At 38.7% G+C, this 17,765-nt stretch overlaps 1 protein-coding gene across 3 annotated transcripts; it reads left to right on the forward strand.

Annotated features, from left to right (window-relative positions):
• The first annotated feature begins 8,643 nt into the window (after positions 1 to 8,643).
• LOC145493874 (adrenocorticotropic hormone receptor-like) lies at positions 8,644 to 16,512 on the forward strand. Of its 3 annotated transcripts, none has more exons than XM_081473355.1 (2): positions 8,644 to 9,081; positions 14,544 to 16,512. In XM_081473355.1, the coding sequence occupies exon 2, from the start codon at positions 14,573 to 14,575 to the stop codon at positions 15,587 to 15,589; it is 1,017 nt and encodes a 338-aa protein (XP_081329481.1). In that variant the 5' UTR covers positions 8,644 to 9,081; positions 14,544 to 14,572; the 3' UTR covers positions 15,590 to 16,512. The 3 variants fall into 3 exon arrangements, with proteins under 3 accessions (XP_081329481.1, XP_081329488.1, XP_081329495.1); XM_081473362.1 differs by lacking the exon at positions 8,644 to 9,081 and adding an exon at positions 10,001 to 11,944; XM_081473369.1 differs by lacking the exon at positions 8,644 to 9,081 and adding an exon at positions 11,968 to 13,436.
• Positions 16,513 to 17,765: the final 1,253 nt, after the last annotated feature.

Here is a 17,765-nt window from a genome sequence, read left to right on the forward strand (position 1 = left end):
TGCCTGGAGTCATGACGGCTATTTCTTGAGGTCAGTGGCATAGTGTGCACAGAGCTAGGGCTCTTCAATCCCGCTATCCCGAACAGAATATTCCCTCAACCCGTAATCCCGACGATTTCTATCGGCTAATACCGATCATGGTCGTATCGTCTTTAGTCCTTTACCCCGATGGAAAAAGATGTTTTTGGCGGTCCAGGTCCAGCAAACTTAAGCACTGATTATTAGTCGACCAATTAGACAATATCTCTCTGCACCGAAACGATGACATCGTTCGTTTGTTTTCACGATCACTTTCAAATGAGTTGCGTCAGTTAGTGAGTGAGTGAGTGAGTGAGGCAGTCAGTCAGTCAATCAGTCAGTCGTCAGTCGTCAATCCGTCAGTCTGTCAGTCCGTCAGTCCGTCAGTCCGTCAGTCCGTCAGTCCGTCAGTCCGTCAGTCCGTCAGTCCGTCAGTCCGTCAGTCAGTCAGTCAGTCAGTCAGTCAACCTCGTTCCCATGGTCCTCTCTCTTCCTCCCTCGAGAAAGTACCCTGGTTGCGGCTGGTCACGTGTCTGCTAGATTTTGCAGATTCCAGAAAAATGACTGGAGGGAGGGGCAAGACAGTTAAAGTTTGTCTCCACTAAGCTCACCTACTGAGCCCAGTAGGGAATGGAATTTGTAACCTTGGGCGAACTCACAGCGAAGGCATTGACACATTCGATATTGGAGTTCAATGCATCAAAGTTCGGCTTAAAGGTTAGCCCTGCATTTGGCTGAATTTTCCCATCGATAGTTGGACGGTCTTTGGAATTTGTGGTGGTGAAAATAATTGACAAAGAACTTGGAAATGACGACCACAACAATAAATGAACCGCGCGGTAAATTTAATTTCATTTTTCATTCGGCAAAATCACAACGTAGGTATTTACTCATTCGTTCAGAATTAAATACGTCGTTTGTTCGCCTACAAAGGTAGTTTTGAATTTCAATGAATTACTCCCATCGACAGTTTGACGGTCATTCCATTCTCTTGCGGCGAAAACAAATTACGAAGAACTTGACATCAACAACGACTGAGTGCTGAATACTAATAACTTGATTAAGCAGCTTATATTTTTCGATCGGCAAAATCACAACGAAGACATGGATGCGTTCGTGTAGAGTTTGATACGTCCAGTGTTGGGCCAAGAGACTAGCTTTGAATTTGATTGAATTCATCCAATCGACGGTTCGACGGTCATTCGGTTCTTTTGCTGTGAGAAATTCTATGAAGAACTTGACAACAGCGACATTGGTCGCGCGTTTACAAAATCCAACGACTTTCGTTTTAAAACTGTTTTAGCGGTAAGTCCAATTTTCGGCCTTGAAACTAGCTTCTCGTTTAGCTGAATGCATCCCGTCGATAATTTTACGGTTTCTTAATTCTTTTGCTGTGAAAAACTGATTAAACTAATCCGAAGTAGGTTGTTGACGGTTTTTAAAAAAGCACTGAAAAATAAGCAAAGTTCCCTCTCAATTAGCATCTCATACTCATAGGAGTTCAGATCATAGCGACGAAGCATTGGTCAGGCAGGATCTCTGACAAACAACTTGCTTCACTTTCAAATAAATAACGTCTGCATAGCAACGCAACATTCACCTCCCTAGACAGTGTTGACTAAATTTAAGTTGAGGACCCACCCTCTGTGCGGCTTTGGTTGGCATACGTAGTCACGTGACCAGCCGCAACCAGGGTACTTTCTCGAGGGAGGAAAAGAGAGGACCCTGGGATCGAGGTTGTCAGTCAGTCAGTCAGTCGTTTCTTTTTCGAAGCTCGTTATTTTTTCTTTTCTTTTCTTTTTCGTCTGTTTTGCCTCTATTTTGTGGTGACGCCTGCCTTCCCGATCACTATGATGACTGACAGACTTGTTATATAATTAGTCAAGGATGTTATCAATCAAAGAAGACAATTACGATCGAGAACATATTACGAGGCCACTCGATGCCCCGGTCATCTCACATAGAACCCAGTTCAGACTACACCGATAACGGCATGTGCAACTCGAATAACTCACTTTTTGGCTATTTCGGACATTCACTAAGAAGACAGCTTGATTTAGGTGATACATTTTCGTCTCCGGACTTCCCGTATCTCGGTTCTTTTAGCGAGATTTCCCGAATTCCGCTTTCATTCGTAAAATCGCCACATCCCATGTCTTGTTTAAATTACAATCCCAAATCTCGAATCCAGTCGCTAATGAATCTTGTCAGGAACCCAAGGGCTCCTGATCGTGTTAACAACAAATAAGACGATTAGGAAGTCTTTGAAAACCTCAGTTTGTGTGAGAAAGTGAATGAAAACAAACGCTTAGAGTATGTAATTTACCCACTAACGGTGATAAATACAATTCTCTATTTTCCAATTCCCTATAATACACTCTGTTTGCGCCCCCTCCCCCTCTCCCCCACCTCTCCCCAAAAGTTTGCATAAACTATTGTTGTGAAATGTTCTTGGGAGGTCTGCATATTCCCAAGAGCATTTAAAAACACTGAATAGTTTATGCAAAAATTTTGAGGACAAACAGAGTGTATAATGAAGAATTGGAAAAAGAGAATTAGACTCTAAAAGATATTAAGACGGATTCCTCTGAAAGTTCGAGCAATGAGTGCAAAAATTATTTACTAAAAATTTACTCATAGCACGGTAACTTTTTTAATACTATTTGAAACATCTTACTGTAATTCATTTCTCTAGGTGACCCCGCGATTAAATCCCCAAACATTGTCGAGAAATTTAATGTCAAACCCCGTAAGAATGCTTAAGAATGCGTCTGTTATTGTATTTTCAACTAACACGAAACGTCCGTTTTGATTGAAATATGGATAACTTCAAGTTCACTTTTCTCTCGTGAGGACAGCTTGAGAGCTTAAGTCTCGATAAGTTCATCTTACCCTTATGACCACGCTATGAAGTTTTTTTGGTAACTTTATTTTTGCCATGATTGCTCGAATGTTATGCGGAAACCATCTTAATTTACAAAACCGAATACTCATTGTAGAGAGAATGTATTCATTGTACATTGTGTTCACTGTAGAGACTGCAATGTACTCTATTTAGAGAGCCAAAAGGACGCTAGGCATGTTTTTGAGGCTTCATCTCAGTCCCAGCTCTTAATGTCCCTAACGGTATAAATGCACACATGCATCTTACAGAGCTGCACATCCTGGAAGCTCACCGGCGTAAAGTCGAGTAGCGGTGAACGTCCTTCGTTGAGTCTTCTCAGAAATTTATTCATCCACTAGTGTTTATAAATCGTCGGAGGCCGAATCTTCTTAGACTTCTTAGAAACGCGAAAGCGTCGATCGCCAGGTTGTAACCACTGTACACCAAAAGCTGTAAGTTTACGACAGCTCCGCTAATGGTAGCATTTGCATGTGCGTGCAATTAATCTTGTTATTATTATTATTATTATCGTTATCATTATCGTTATCGTTATCGTTATTATTATTATTCGTGCCAAATTCTCATTCGCCCTCTTAAGAGTAAATATCAGTAAAAATCAGAGAAAATTCTAAAAATGTGGCCACGGTCGAAAAATTGATTTTGCTCATACTTTGCCAGTTTGAAGGCCTAGGTAAGTCACTGAAGGAAATCAAGTTAGTTTTTTGAAATATCCAATATAACGGCAGAAATTCACGAAAAACGGTTATCACTTCGCGATAATCCGAAATTTTACAATTTTCAGCTTCTTGCTACACAGTCGTTTACATCGCTGTGAAACGTTCTCAACTTTAAATGTATACATTGATTCTTTCTTAATCAAGAGATAGTGATTGTTTTTATTTCTTGTGTTTTCTGGCCGAACTGAGCCCCGATTAAGTAGACATACTTTTCTAATTAAAACAAAACTCAAAAGTTATGAAAATTCAGTGAGGAAAAACGCTGACCGGTAGTGCTTCAAATTGTCTGATATTCTAGCAAAAGACAGTTCAGCCAATGAATTGTAGACAGTTTCATTTTTGTGGGATCTACTAGCAATTTTGCATGAACGCCGATCAAAAATCGAGAAAATTGCAAGTTAGCCCCTTTAAAATTTGCAATGTCACGCAATACGCTAAAATAGGTAAGACCATTTTTGTTGGCTTGAGACAGGACAATCAAAGCCTATTAATGTCTTTTACATTTGAAAAGCTTTAAAAGTAGTATTTAACTTAAAAAAAAATCGCCGACAAGAGTTTAAAAAAAAGCGAAAATGAAACACCAAACTTTTAAATCGCACTCTCCATCTTCTCGCTGCCCAGTGTCACGCTCGAGCGAGTTTTCAAGGGAAACAAATTTGAAACCATTTTTTCACCGTTCAAAATGAGGCAAATTTTAATAACAAGATCTTTGTTGTTGATGTGCGAAATCATGCATTAATAAGAGAAGATTGCCCAGTTAACCCGCCGAACGAAGTAAAAAAGGTCCCAATAGTATATACATATTGGAACGACGTTAGGGATTACAAGCTCTACGCCGTCGCCAACCAGTAGGAGGCTATCTATTCCCACGAAAAGTTAATGTTGTATCGATAACCAAGCAAACAACGCACTTATCAAAGAAGAATCGAAGTAAGCTGGATGAGTTAAAGACGCCCCGCGCGAGTTCGTTCTTCAGTACGGTGGAATTTGTGCCGGCACGCAGTTACGGTCATACCGCTCATACAGTGTAACAAGGACATCAAAAGCCACTAAAAGTCCTTCAGATTTTATCGCATTGAGACATACGTGAAGAATATTTTTGGCGAATGTGTGCGTTTCGAGAAACCGAGAAACTTCTTGGAATCGACAATCTCATTGATTAGGTCAGGAGCCCATGACGGGCTCCTGATTAGGTACAGGTCCAGAAGTTGATTCATGTCACTCAAGGATCTGTGGAAATTACACACACGGCAACTGGAAATTTATTCAAGTCCGTGAATTTACTAGAAGATTCAGAACAGTTCTTCCCTGTGGGCTCAGGCGCGCCAGTGACGACTGAAGTCTTTGATGAACAGAGAACCAGAAACTCTCCTCAATGATAACAACACATATTCCTCCTTGACTTGCACCCGCTGGCTTGTACTTTAAAGTAAGTCTGACCAGATAAAAAGCAACACGCCAGTCCTTGTGCTAAAAATTATCATCATTGAAGGAAGTCGAGGTAAGAAAATACTTTAGGAATAATAAATAAATAATTTCCGTAGTTTTAACGGTCACACCCTCAATGACTATCCAGAAGCAAGGTAGTCCTGTTCTGGCCCTCTCCTTGTCACGCAACGTCGAGAGAGAGGGTCCCTCTCTCTCGGCTCTCTCCCGACGTTTCGTGACAGAGAAAGGGCCAGAACCGCACTAGAAGCAAGGAAAAAAAAAATTGACGCGCGCAAGAATGTCACCAATGTTGCACACACGCAATTTGCTTAATTACATTTGGCCACCTTGTTGCAACATCCAACATCTTGCAGGATACTTGTGTTTTCGAATTATTTCTTGTTAATTTATTTGAACTGAAAAGCTTGTTAAACCAGGGTCGAAGAAAGGCTCGTCAACTGAATGAGGCAGTAGTTGGTGGTATAAAACGATCCACAAGACTACATGATAAAGCATGATAAAGAGTAGGTAGCACTAATTTTTTCAGAAGTGTAAAACCACAACGTAGGTTGAAGATATACCGACATGTCATTGGCTACAAAAATGCTTCATGCTTCAGTGCTAAATAGCAATGAAAACCAACCGTGGCGTCACAAATTTGGTTTGTAAACAAGGCAGTTTTTATCAGGAGTTTTCTCTCATCCCCACCCCAGCGTTATCAATGCAATTCAACTCTTTTCTCTTCCTTTCTCGCCCTGCAAGTTGATCATGAAACTGATACTGACGTCTCTTTTTCCACCCCGATCAATGAGCTGAATGCAAAGGTAGGCTTTTTGCACTGGACGAAGCTTCAAAGGAAAGCAAACTGATAGCTGGATATGGCATAATTTGAAAAAGCGATTGAAGGTTGAGTTCTGGAGAAAGCTCCATCATCTTCTACAGATTTGACGCATCTTCCAAGTCCGTCACGTACTCGCTGAATAGTAGCACCGTGGATTGCAGCGTAAAGCTCTAGTACGCGTTGTTATTTGAGAAAGCTGAACAGTGCGTTTTAGCCGTCCCGAATATCCTTGCTTCTGCAGATTTGAATTGCTTCTGGGAGGAGTTATCTAAACGCAAAGGGACTCTAAGAGCAACTGGTGGGGAAATACTTTGAACGCTTCAAACACTCCGTCACTTATCCCGAAGCTGCATAAATTACTTGACCTTCGCCACAGACTGTCATTTCCAAGATTGTAGCATCGGCCAAGTGTATAATGCGTGACACAAAACAGGGAGAGTTAGGGAGCGATTAAGTTTGGTTCTACTCGTGTTTTTTCGCTATTACAGGCAATTTCTAAGTTAAATATTATTTCTAAAGCGTTTCAAACGTTAAAGACATTAATAGGCTTTGATTGTCCTGTCTCAAGCCAACAAAAATGGTCTTACCTATTTTAGCGTATTGCGTTACATTGCAAATTTCAAAGGGGCTGAATTGCAATATTCTCGATTTTTGATCGGCGTTCATGCAAAATTGCTAGTAGATCCCACAAAAATGAATCCGTAAGCCTAAAATTCATCGACTGAACTGTCTTTTGCTAGAATATCAGACGATTTGAAGCACTACCGGTCAGCGTTTTTCCTCACTGAATTTTCATAACTTTTGAGTTTTGTTTTAATTAGAAAAGTATGTCTACTTAATCGGGGCTCAGTTCGGCCAGAAAGCACAAGAAATAAAAACAATCACTATCTCTTGATTAAGGAAGAATCAATGTATACATTTAAAGTTGAAAACGTTTCACAGCAATGTAAACGACTGTGTAGCAAAAAACTGAAAATCGTAAAATTTCGGATTACCGCGAAGTGAAATCTAGGCTTTCGGTGCGATAACCGTTTTTCGTGAATTTCTGCCGTTATATTGGATATTTCAAAAAACTAACTTAGTTTCCGTCAGTTACTTACCTAGGCCTTCAAACTGGCAAAGTATGAGCAAAATCGATTTTTCGACCGTGGCCCCGATTTCTTTGATTTTTAGTGGCAATTACTCTTAAGGTCTGCGCTGCTATGCTTTAGAGGCTCACACTGTACGCGAAGAGCTCGGCTGAACATTGCAGATAACGACTTTGAAATCGATAAGGAACTAACGAGATTTTGGGATTAGAACGTTTAATATTCTTCACATTTAGGATCAGTAGGGGCTTTGGAATCGGTAGGGAACTAGCAAGTTTTTTGGATTAGACCTTTTAATATTCTTCACATTTAGGATTAGCAGGGCCTTTGAAATCGATAAGGAACTAGTAAGATTTTAGTATTTTAGTGTTACTATTATTATTATTATTATTATTATTATTATTATTATTATTATTATTGTTGTTGTTGTTACTCTTTTGTCCCGGATTTCCGCCGATCTAAGGAACCATGAACAATAATTTTAAAACAAACTTAGTATGAAAACAAGATATGCGATGATGTAAATTGTTACTTTTATTTTTTGACATTCTTTTTAACGAGTTATCTTCTGTATATTATTCCGTACATTAAACGTGTTTTAATTTAAAAAATTATTATCATTATTATTATTATTATTATTATTATTATTATTACAGTTTACTCCTTATCTCTATTCCCATTGGTTAATCGCCACAGCCGTAATGCCCGAAATTACATGTTCAATTGCACGGGGTCATGCCAAGTGTTCAACTTTCAAACCTGTAATCTTACAAGAGTGAAACCAATTTGTTTTAATTGCTATACTGAATTGATTTTATGTTAATGATAAGTCTTAAGCCATTCTAAATTATTTCCATTTTCTCTTTGATCCGAAAGCGTTAAATGGGGATTAAAGAAGAAGTGGGTTATTTCCTTAAATGTAAAAATTTCTTGTCTTTAATCTCTTCTTTGCATGTAAAGAAAAAAAACATTTGCAAATTCGATTTCGTTTGAGCATCACATCGAGAATGATCGAGATAATTCCATAAACCTGTCTCAAGTATCGGTGAACATCAGTGACTTCGATTAGTTCTTGTTTCTAGAAAAACTATAATGTAATTGTCTATAGTTAAACCTCAAGGTGTTGATTGTTCAATAGGCGTTATATTTCCATCCCAAATGCAGCTCAGTATAAATAATAATTAATTACCAAGTTTCCAACTTCTATTACCGACGTAGATCTTGTTGTAAAATGAGTCATGTCGACTAAACATATCAGTTGTTTCTAATTTTATACATTATATTGTCATCATGTTTTCCTGGCTATTCAAGCACTCATTTAGACCTTGCATGTCTACGTTTTCACACTAAAGAGTCTATGAACAAAGAGGTCTTTTGAAATGCAAAATGTGCATTGGCAATCAATTTTTCTCCCTTTTAGACCTTGGTTCCCTCCGACACACTACTGCCTTAAGAAGACAGTGTTTTTTTTTTTTTTTCAAGCTACTTCTTTTTCAAAACATCCGTTGTTCCACTGAAATTCTAACTAAAAGTCACTGAACTTTGCTGACTCCTCTGCTTAATTTCTTAACTCAGATTAGAATTCAGTGGAAATTTCCACAAAGTAAACGGTGGAAAGCAATTTAGTAAATAGAAAGCAGTTGTAAACGTCAAAGAAAAATTAAAAGCTACGTGCGGAATTGAACAGCTGCCAACTCAAACTGACAACTTTAAGCTTCTGTAAAATTAGACCTGTCAAAACTGCGGCTCAAAATACGTGCCTTGGGCATGGTAGATATATAGTGTTATTGTATTTGCTCCGGCAATATCGCTTAAACGCAGACGAAAGGATTCGGCGGGAATATTTTTTCTCGAAAGTGATTCTTATTGTTATTTAAATTAGTGTGTAATTTGACTGAAATCCATTCAGTGGAAAAAAGCGAGAGAGAAATTGAAAAGGAAGTTCGCATTAATTTTACAGAAGATCTTAAGCGTTCAAACGATCAAGGCTGCTCACGCACGTATTGGCCATGGCCGCTACCTTTGTTCTTTTGCACATCGGTGGCTGTGGATAAATCTTGCACAGGAGAGTATCACCTGAAAAAGGTAAAACACTAAAATTTAATTTGGCTGAGAGATACATTAAATTGAGAGGTTAGGTTGTGGCTTTTTAATTTGCAAGGGAGCCTGTCATCGTCGGGTTACTAATTTTTCATAACCAGTGAAAATTTATTGCCGGAAGAATTCTACACACACTTGCAGAAAGCGATTAAATCCACGATTAACTCCCAGTTCTTACAGATTAGATATTCCAATGCTTCATTATCACTAAAGCAGAGGCTCATAAAGATTATGTTCTCTTAAGTACAACAAAAGAAAAGCAAAACTAAAAGGCAAATATCTCAGAAACTCGACGGCATAAATATTGGAGGTCAGTAGCTGAGTGTCCATCAGGGTGAACAAGTTGCAGTTCAGACAAAATATGGCGCGTTATCGAAGGTGCAACAGAGGTTTGGCGGGATGCGGAATGGCAAAAATTTTAATCGCGGGATAAGAGATAAAAATACTTTGGCGGGAGCGAGATTTGTTCACTTTGAACCGAAGGATGTTTAAAATTGACTGCGGGTTGCGGGATGAAAAACAGAAAGTAACGCGTTACTGACTTTACACAGAGAACTGCAACTCAAACATGGTGGGATCGGGATAATCGTTCTGAGTGAGGCGCGATGGCGTGTTTGAGGGATGACGGGATGCGGGATTGAAAACCCTCGTTATCCTCCATTGCGCGCTTATCGATGGCAACGGTTGTGGAAGACTGACTAAAGGACAAGTTGCTCATCTGCATTCTAAAATTACGCAGGTCTTCTCTGGGTTTTTTGTGCTGGTACATAATTAACCTCGGTTTGCACTGAATGAACCATTGTATAAACTAAGCTGCATTTTAGATTAATTCTAACAAAGAGTCCAGTTTAGTTTGCTGCATTTCTTCATTGTTTTCTTGCATATCAATTTCAAAAGGTCTTCACTTATGCAATGTTACGTACGTAACCTTCCTCCTCGAGAATATAGTTTTTATGTGTTGATCAAAGAAACACGCGTTGTGAAGTCTGTCAATCAAAGGAAACGTGCATCAAACATGTAAAATGAGATGTTTATCGGTTCCGTTCTAAGGTAACTATTCCTTTTCTCTAGCTGAGACCAAAATGGGAAACCCAAATTAAATAACCTGTCGGCGTCTTGGAAAACATTTTGTGCGAACACGGCAACCCTTTTTTTGGCTCCATTATTACAGTTTCTTAACAGCTTTTTTTCTTTTTCTCGCCGCTTAGTTTAATTTCATTAGAAGCTGCTTTGCTTATTTTTTCCTTTAATAGCAGCTGACCCACGACATTTTCAATCAAAATTTCATGAAGTTTAAAAACGCTTTTTTAAATTAAAGAGGCCGTCGATAACTGTTGGCTGAGTAATCAACAGTTATTTTACTTTATGCCGTCAGACGTAAAGAAAACTGCAGTTATGTCAACGCATAGTTGGTAGAGGAGGTCTCCTCTACTAACTATGGTCAACGCAAAACAGTTGATGACATGGCGCCTGCTACTAGTCGTATCTCGTATACCGCACAGCACAAATTTACAGATTTCCGTGATGCGCAGTCCTGACTGCCAATTTTTGCTATCAGTTGATATCCGCGTCGACCACTTTTCTACTACGATGTAAAAATGTTAGAATGAGAACTACCTAGTGGTGTCAGGATGAGAAAAAATGACACCGTTGAATTTTCAAGAGTCTTTCTTCGGTAAATCACCCATACATTGAACGAATTTAATGTCAACTCCTGATCTCCATACAAACTCTTATATTTTAGTCACAGTTCTCCATACAAACTCTTATATTACGCTTGGGTGACCTGTGGTATTTCTGATTTGTTCTAAGAATTGGCCGGAAATAGATCGTTTTCACGTGACGTCATCACTTTCTAAAATCCAAAACGAAAGAGCCACCAAAGTTTTTGTCCTCATCAGGCACAAGAGGCGGTATATTTATATCTGTTTACAATTTTACAGTTCAATAGCGTGCTTCGTTTGGAATCCAGGGCATTTTGAATTTCAGGGTTATGGAGGTGCGTGACACAAGGCTATAATCGAGTTTGTCGAAAAATATATACTTATCCCACGATTTTGAGCCTTTTTAGAAGTTAAAGCATTAGGAAAAGTGCTTATGTAACTGCTTGTTTGATCAGTACTGATAATCAGTCGCCTAGATAGCCAAAGTAAGTTACAGATGTTTACACTATTTTCCGGCCGCCATATTGGTGTGCCACGGAGGTACACCAACATGGCGTTTTCATACTGGGCTCTGTAAATATCAGCGAAACATTTCGACCAATATCTGAAGTTTGGGGAAACGCACAGGCCTAAAACTTGGAGAAGCGGCTTATTTAGTTATCTTCTATAACACCATAATTTCATAGCTTTTTCCATCGGATGGTTTTCGATTTATTTTTTTTATTGCGTGACAGTGAAAACGATCTATAAGTTCTCCAAAATTGATTATCAATTCAAAGCTGAATACGTTTTGAGAATACACATATTGATCAAGACATAAAATGACTATAATTATAAGGAAATCTAATATTCTTATTCTTTGTGAATAAATGGATGTTTACCAGATACGAGAATTTCCATGGGGCTGAGGTATATACAATTGTTGTAACAGCTGGAAGCTAAGAATGGCCAAGGGCATGTTCCTATGTGACAATTTAAAATGCAAAGTTCTCGGACCTGTCGAAAATTCGGAAATGTGACACAGCGTACATTTCCGAATTTTCAACACCTAAAAGGTCTTTTTACAGTCGTTTAATGGCTTTTAAGTTTTTCAAGTTTTTAAGTTTTCAATTTGCACTTTCTTCGAAGATACTAATGACGAAAGGTTGGCTAAATTTGCGTGACTAAATTTGCTCTGTCTCGCGGTAAGTAAAGAGGAAGTTTTCACTGAGCCGTAAGGTTGGAGTTTTTGCACCGTCCAAAATTCGCGTTTTATATCATTGCTCGGTTTGTTCTTCCCAGTGAAGCAAACTGAAAAACCAGAATTTTAAGACTGTCATAATGAGCCCTTTTTTATGTCCCTAGCTTTAGTATAGAGGAAACCATTTGGTTGCAGATAAGGTATTTCATCTTGAGATCCCTATGTTTATTTCCAGGTTATTTATTGGTGTGATAAGTTGCTCTGCAGCCACTGAAAAAGCACATGTCATTAATCTTTCAGACGCACACAGACACGATGATTATATTCGTTTTCTTTTGACTCGCCCTTTATTGAAACGTTTCCATGCAAATCGCTCTCCAGCATCGTCCTCTTTAACAATCAGATTATTGATGGGACAATCGCATTGTTTTTCAAAGTCAACTCATTGTATTTTTTCGATGCCTGTGGCTTAGATGAAGGTGGAATTAGTGGAAATTGAGTGGTTGTAGAAAAATATTTTTGAGAGTACTGATGGCGAGTTATTGTTGTAATACATTGGCCTCTTCGTACGTACCGGCCCTCGAAAACGTTTCGTTCAATCTTTTAGGAGCACGATCAAAGACGATCAAAACGTTTTCCTTACTACTCGCCTCTTTCAGGTAAATGTTGACCATACTTTCCATCGCCATTAACTTAGATGTTATAAGCCGGAGCCATCTCTGATTACAGTTGATTAAAGGAACAATTGGTACTACCAATGAGCGTTTTGATGTAAGTTCAGTTATACACCCACTTTGCAGTCAACAAAAGCCCATATCATCAGACTGACGAGGTTGTTATCGGAGTTCCGTGGAACGTGATGAACCGGAGGTCGAACAAACAGGAAGCGATCAAAACAGCAAAAATAAACTTCACCTCTAGGTGCTTTACTGTACACAAAGGATGTTTCCAATTTTGTTTTAGCTGTGGGAACACCAGTGTGTTCATCTTTCATCCATTTGCAAACTGAAATTATTGTTATATTACGTTAAGCGAGATCAGTTTCAATGTCTGCTCAACAAACAAGACATTGTTGTTCATATCAGCTTTTAAATTGTTATTACATGCACCCGTAAAGATAATGGACGCTGCATTGAACAACCCTACTGTGTGTAATATCATTGACAGCCACAACTCGTCTCACACAAATTGCCACATTAGCTGTTGAAGTTTAGCGTCAGTTTAATGGACTTTATTCTGAAAGTTAAAGATAATATCAATGCTCTCCGGCAGGGAAGGAAATTAGAGTAAAAGGCTTTTCCACAAACGCTGACCTTTGTCAAATGGAAGAATATACGTGTTGACATCGAGCAAAAACAATTTAAGGAAACGTCTCTGGCACAGAACTATTATTAGAAGACGCTGGTGGTGAGAAGGAACGATCCTACGATTTCTGCGTGGAAACTTTGAAAGCCTTCCAGCTGCACTGAGCTGACAAATATTCAAGAGAAATGAAGGTCGGAAAGTAAATTTTAATGCACGTGACGACATTTTTTGACCTGCTGTGACACACAGCTACGCAAATATTCTGCTTTTTGGTCTAGTTCATTATTTAAATTTCGTTAAAGCAGGATACTTGCTTGATAACGTGGGACTTCATTTGAGATTATCGAAGCTAATTTAGATTTTTCAGCGTATCATGAACTACGGTTCTCAGTATATTCAGCAGAAGGTTTTTGAAGGTAACTTTAATTTACGCTGCAAATGGTGGTGCCATTTTCAACCTTTTTCACGGAAACCCCTAGCAAAACGTAACACCACTTGGCAGATCTTGTAGTCAGCGACAGTTAGTATTAAGCAGCAACAAATAAACAAATTTTCCAAAGGCGGTATATATCCAATATAATGCATTGAAAATAACCTCAACAAGCTGGTTTACTAATGTAGAACCGTTCTTTGGTTTTCCTAAGCGGTTGTTTTACAGACGGTATCGAGAAGATAATGACAATTTTCTGTGTCAAATAAATTGAAAGATAAAAGTATTAGTTTCCTAACAGCATGCCTTTTTTAAAAGCAAATAATTATTTAACGTCAAGTCAACCCCCTGCTGCATCTACGCAACTTCTTTTTCTGTAGATACTCGCTAATTAATAAATTTCGCATTAAGGAAACTCCATATAACTTACCTTTAACGCACAAATTAATGCGTTGCCGAGGTAACGAAAAAAAGACTAAGACGTGCTACGACCGTAAACGTCATAAACTACACCTACAAATTTTCAGTGACGAGGAGATGAAAAATAATTGGCGTGCAACCTCGACTAGGTAGACATGAGATTTTAATTCGCAATTTAATCACTAAATTATTCGATGATTTATTTCCTTCGAAGTTTGACAAATTATTAGGATTGTTAAGGAAGAGTCGTATAAATTTTTTTCAGGTAATTTCACTTGTCGCAATATTTAAAAAAAAAAACCCATCTCGGTAAGGTTACATTTTCCCTCAAATGTCATTAACATGTGAGAGAATTTGGAAAAACTATAGCTGAATGAAGTATAATAAGTTTTGTGACGAGAAATACATTTATAATTAAACTAATCGCACTTTTTTTTTTCCTTCTTAGATCGACTGTCACTTGGATAGATATTGAACATGACAAACTCGTCACTTTTGCTAAACTTGAGTACAGGCTATTCCACGAGCATACCAACCATTGATGGATTACCGCATGTTGTCATTTTATGCACTGTGCTGAGCGTGGCCAGTGTTGTGGGAACTTTTGGAAACTCCTTGGTTCTCCTTTCCATAATGAAGTTCAACAACTTGAGGGCAATTCCAGATTTGTTTATTTTTAGTCTGTCTTCGTCTGACTTACTGGTAACAGCGATTTACCAGCCTTTTACAACTTACAGGTTCGCAAATTGGCAGCAAGTCTCGACCAACCTGGACCTCTTGGCGACATCAAGTTTTTTCGGACATTTCTCGTTAATTGCCTCCATCACAAACATGTTTGGTGTGACGGTGGAGCGCCTGATTTCCATTCGGTTTCCCTTGAAATACAATCTCGTGGTGACGAGGGTACGTGCAGTGGTTACTATGATCTGCTTTTGGATTTTTTCAATTGCATATGGAGCAGTTTGGTCCACACAACTTGTTTCCATACAATACCTGGCCATTTATTTCATTCTGGTCTTGACTGGAACAGTGTCAATTTACTTCTACATATTTCTTGTCGCGAAGAGGCTCGAGGACTCAATGTTCCAAACCCAGAACGAGTCAGTGAATGTCGGAAGGCCTACAACACACCGAGAAAGAAAAGCAGCAAAAACTATCGCAATCATTCTGGGAGTGGCTGTTTTTTGCTGGCTCCCGGTTTTGATTGTTCCAAACGTTCTTCCCAGTCATCTAGATTACACCACTTTCTTGAGCGTTTTCTATCCACTCCATGTTTTGTCGGTATGCAATTCCTCCATCAATCCTTACATATATTGCGCAAGGAGTCGTAGGTATTCGGTGGCGTTTGTTCAGCTACTTAGACTAAACAGCTTTAGTAAGGTACAAGCGACCGCTGGCATTACTCCTGTTTATTCGGTGCGCAATCCAGCAATGAGTGAAGGTGACGCTCCTAAGCGATTCCCACTAAGTGAAATCAACGACGTCATTCTTTGACTTAGAATTGACTATCACTTATACAGATGTGCAACTGGCAGTTTCAGGACATTTCAGTAAACACGTCAACCGTGATCAAGATTTTTGCAACTGAAAGGTCTAACAAAATTCGTACAGCGTTTTACTTAGAAGGGACCCCGCTTGCATGAGCCCACCATCAAGAATTGAGTATACTCAGTTCTGTTCGATGGAATCCTTTAACTAAGAATTAACTAAGCCAGCTAGGCCATAGTTCTCTGTATTGATGTAACAATCGATTTTCGGAAAAACCTTCCTAATTCTTACTGGAAGAAAAGGATGGGCTAGGAGGTAGGATTTGCCAGACACAGTAACACTTGTTCCTTCAATGCCTGTTAACCCAGAATCAAACCTCAAACAGTAGAAACATGATTCTAAATTTAGGGTTATATACTGAAGAAACACTAGTGTCTTACCATTATAAAGAAAGCTATTTAGCAGTGATGCCGTTCGCAGTTTCATATTTGCATTCTGCGATTGATTTTTAACTTAGCACTCTTGGGGGTGACGTGGGTTTCCTTATCAAGAGAACCTCTTGTCACTATAAAGCAAACCAACGTTGTAAATAAATGCATGAGCCAGAATATAAAAGAAATAGGGAAATCTAAGCTTAGTGACTTAAAATAAACTTAAAGAGAGGGAACTTGTTTCGTCAAATAAATGTAGGCTTCATCAAGAAACATCTGGCCTAATGGATAGCTTATGCTGTTTTTCCTCAACTGACTAAAATCACGGAAAGAACCGAAACGCAAAATTGTTACTGAAAGTATCATCTTGGAACTTCAAGAACAGTTACAAACACAGTATTTCAGGAACGTCATTTGGCGTCTTGAACAATAGCGTATATGTATTATTACTCTTCACGCCTTTGGAGTCGAGGATATATTTGATTTATTCATTTTAGGGGGGGGGTGGTATAAATATCTATACAACAAGATTCAAGATCTGAAAAATACGAAGCATTCCTTACAAGCTAAACATTGCACAATTTTGTTCTTTTTCTTCTTTTTGTGGTTTTTGTCTGTGGCAAAAGCTGTCATGACTTTTCTAGTTTTATTGTCATGCAGCATTAGTATAATCAATGTGTATATCATAGTCCAATTTTTCATCAGTATTTCTTTGCGGCTTCCCTCTTTTCACGGCGTCCGGAAATGCAAAAGGAAAACCGGCCTTTTCATGAGTGTGCCAATCCACTGAGAAACTGGATCGACTTTGGACGGCAGAACTACGGTTCACATCCCCAAATACATTATATTCTTTTAACATATTTCGTATAAAAAGAATAGATATCAACAAGTTTGTATCTATTTAGACTATTAGAGTATTTCGTTGAGATAAAATACCCTAAAAGACGCACAAATCGCAATATTGTTAGACTATCGCCGATAGAAAAGATCCTCGCTGACACTTCAAGGAAACTAAGTTGAATTACTGAAAAGGACACTCAGAATGTACATCTGAGAGAAAACGAAACGTGGACGACATATGGACGTTGCTGAATCTTATTTCCAGTGTTAACCCAACAAGAAAATTTCTAGAAAAGCACAGAGCCAGAACGCCTGATCGTCGCCATTATTGCTTTTCTAACTTCCCTGATCCTGCAACAATAAATGATCGGGTTAAGGGACGAACTGAGATAAACCAGAGTTGCAGTGAATCCCTTTGCAAATACAGTTAACCTGCTGTGCCATGCATAGTTGTTACAGTTGTCAGGGAAGTGTATGGAAGATCAACTAGTGTCACAGCAATGTAAACCCACAGTGAATTAGACACTGTTTGTTGAGTTGATCTGGTTCAGATTGCTGTAAAACCTGGGCTTGTTGATAGCGTAGAGTGAATATATTTTCATGTAGCAAAATGATGATACCACAATACATAGTAGTCAGAGTAGTATGTTTATAACAACAGCAATCGTGAAAATACGTACCGACCAAAAGTACGCCATTCTGTGTAAAGCCAAAACTAACCATGAGATAATAATAATCACACGAACTCTTACAAGAGTTACAGTGTGCCTGTATGTTAACCCTAACTGCAGAGCGAGAAGTCTGTCTACGATTATTGCAGTCAGCGTGTTAAGAGAAATACCACATAGGATAGCACTACAGATTATGTACTGTACCTTTAGCTATTACGCAATTTTGTCTGGCTACTAAGA

This window comes from Orbicella franksi, chromosome 1 (genome assembly GCF_964199315.1).
Source record: "Orbicella franksi chromosome 1, jaOrbFran1.1, whole genome shotgun sequence".
NCBI classification, from domain to species: Eukaryota; Metazoa; Cnidaria; class Anthozoa; order Scleractinia; family Merulinidae; genus Orbicella; species Orbicella franksi.

What these genes read in the sequence shown, in the direction of transcription:
- LOC145493874 (XM_081473355.1), top strand. Translation starts at nt 14,573, where the DNA reads ATGACAAACTCGTCACTTTTGCTAAACTTGAGTACAGGCTATTCCACG.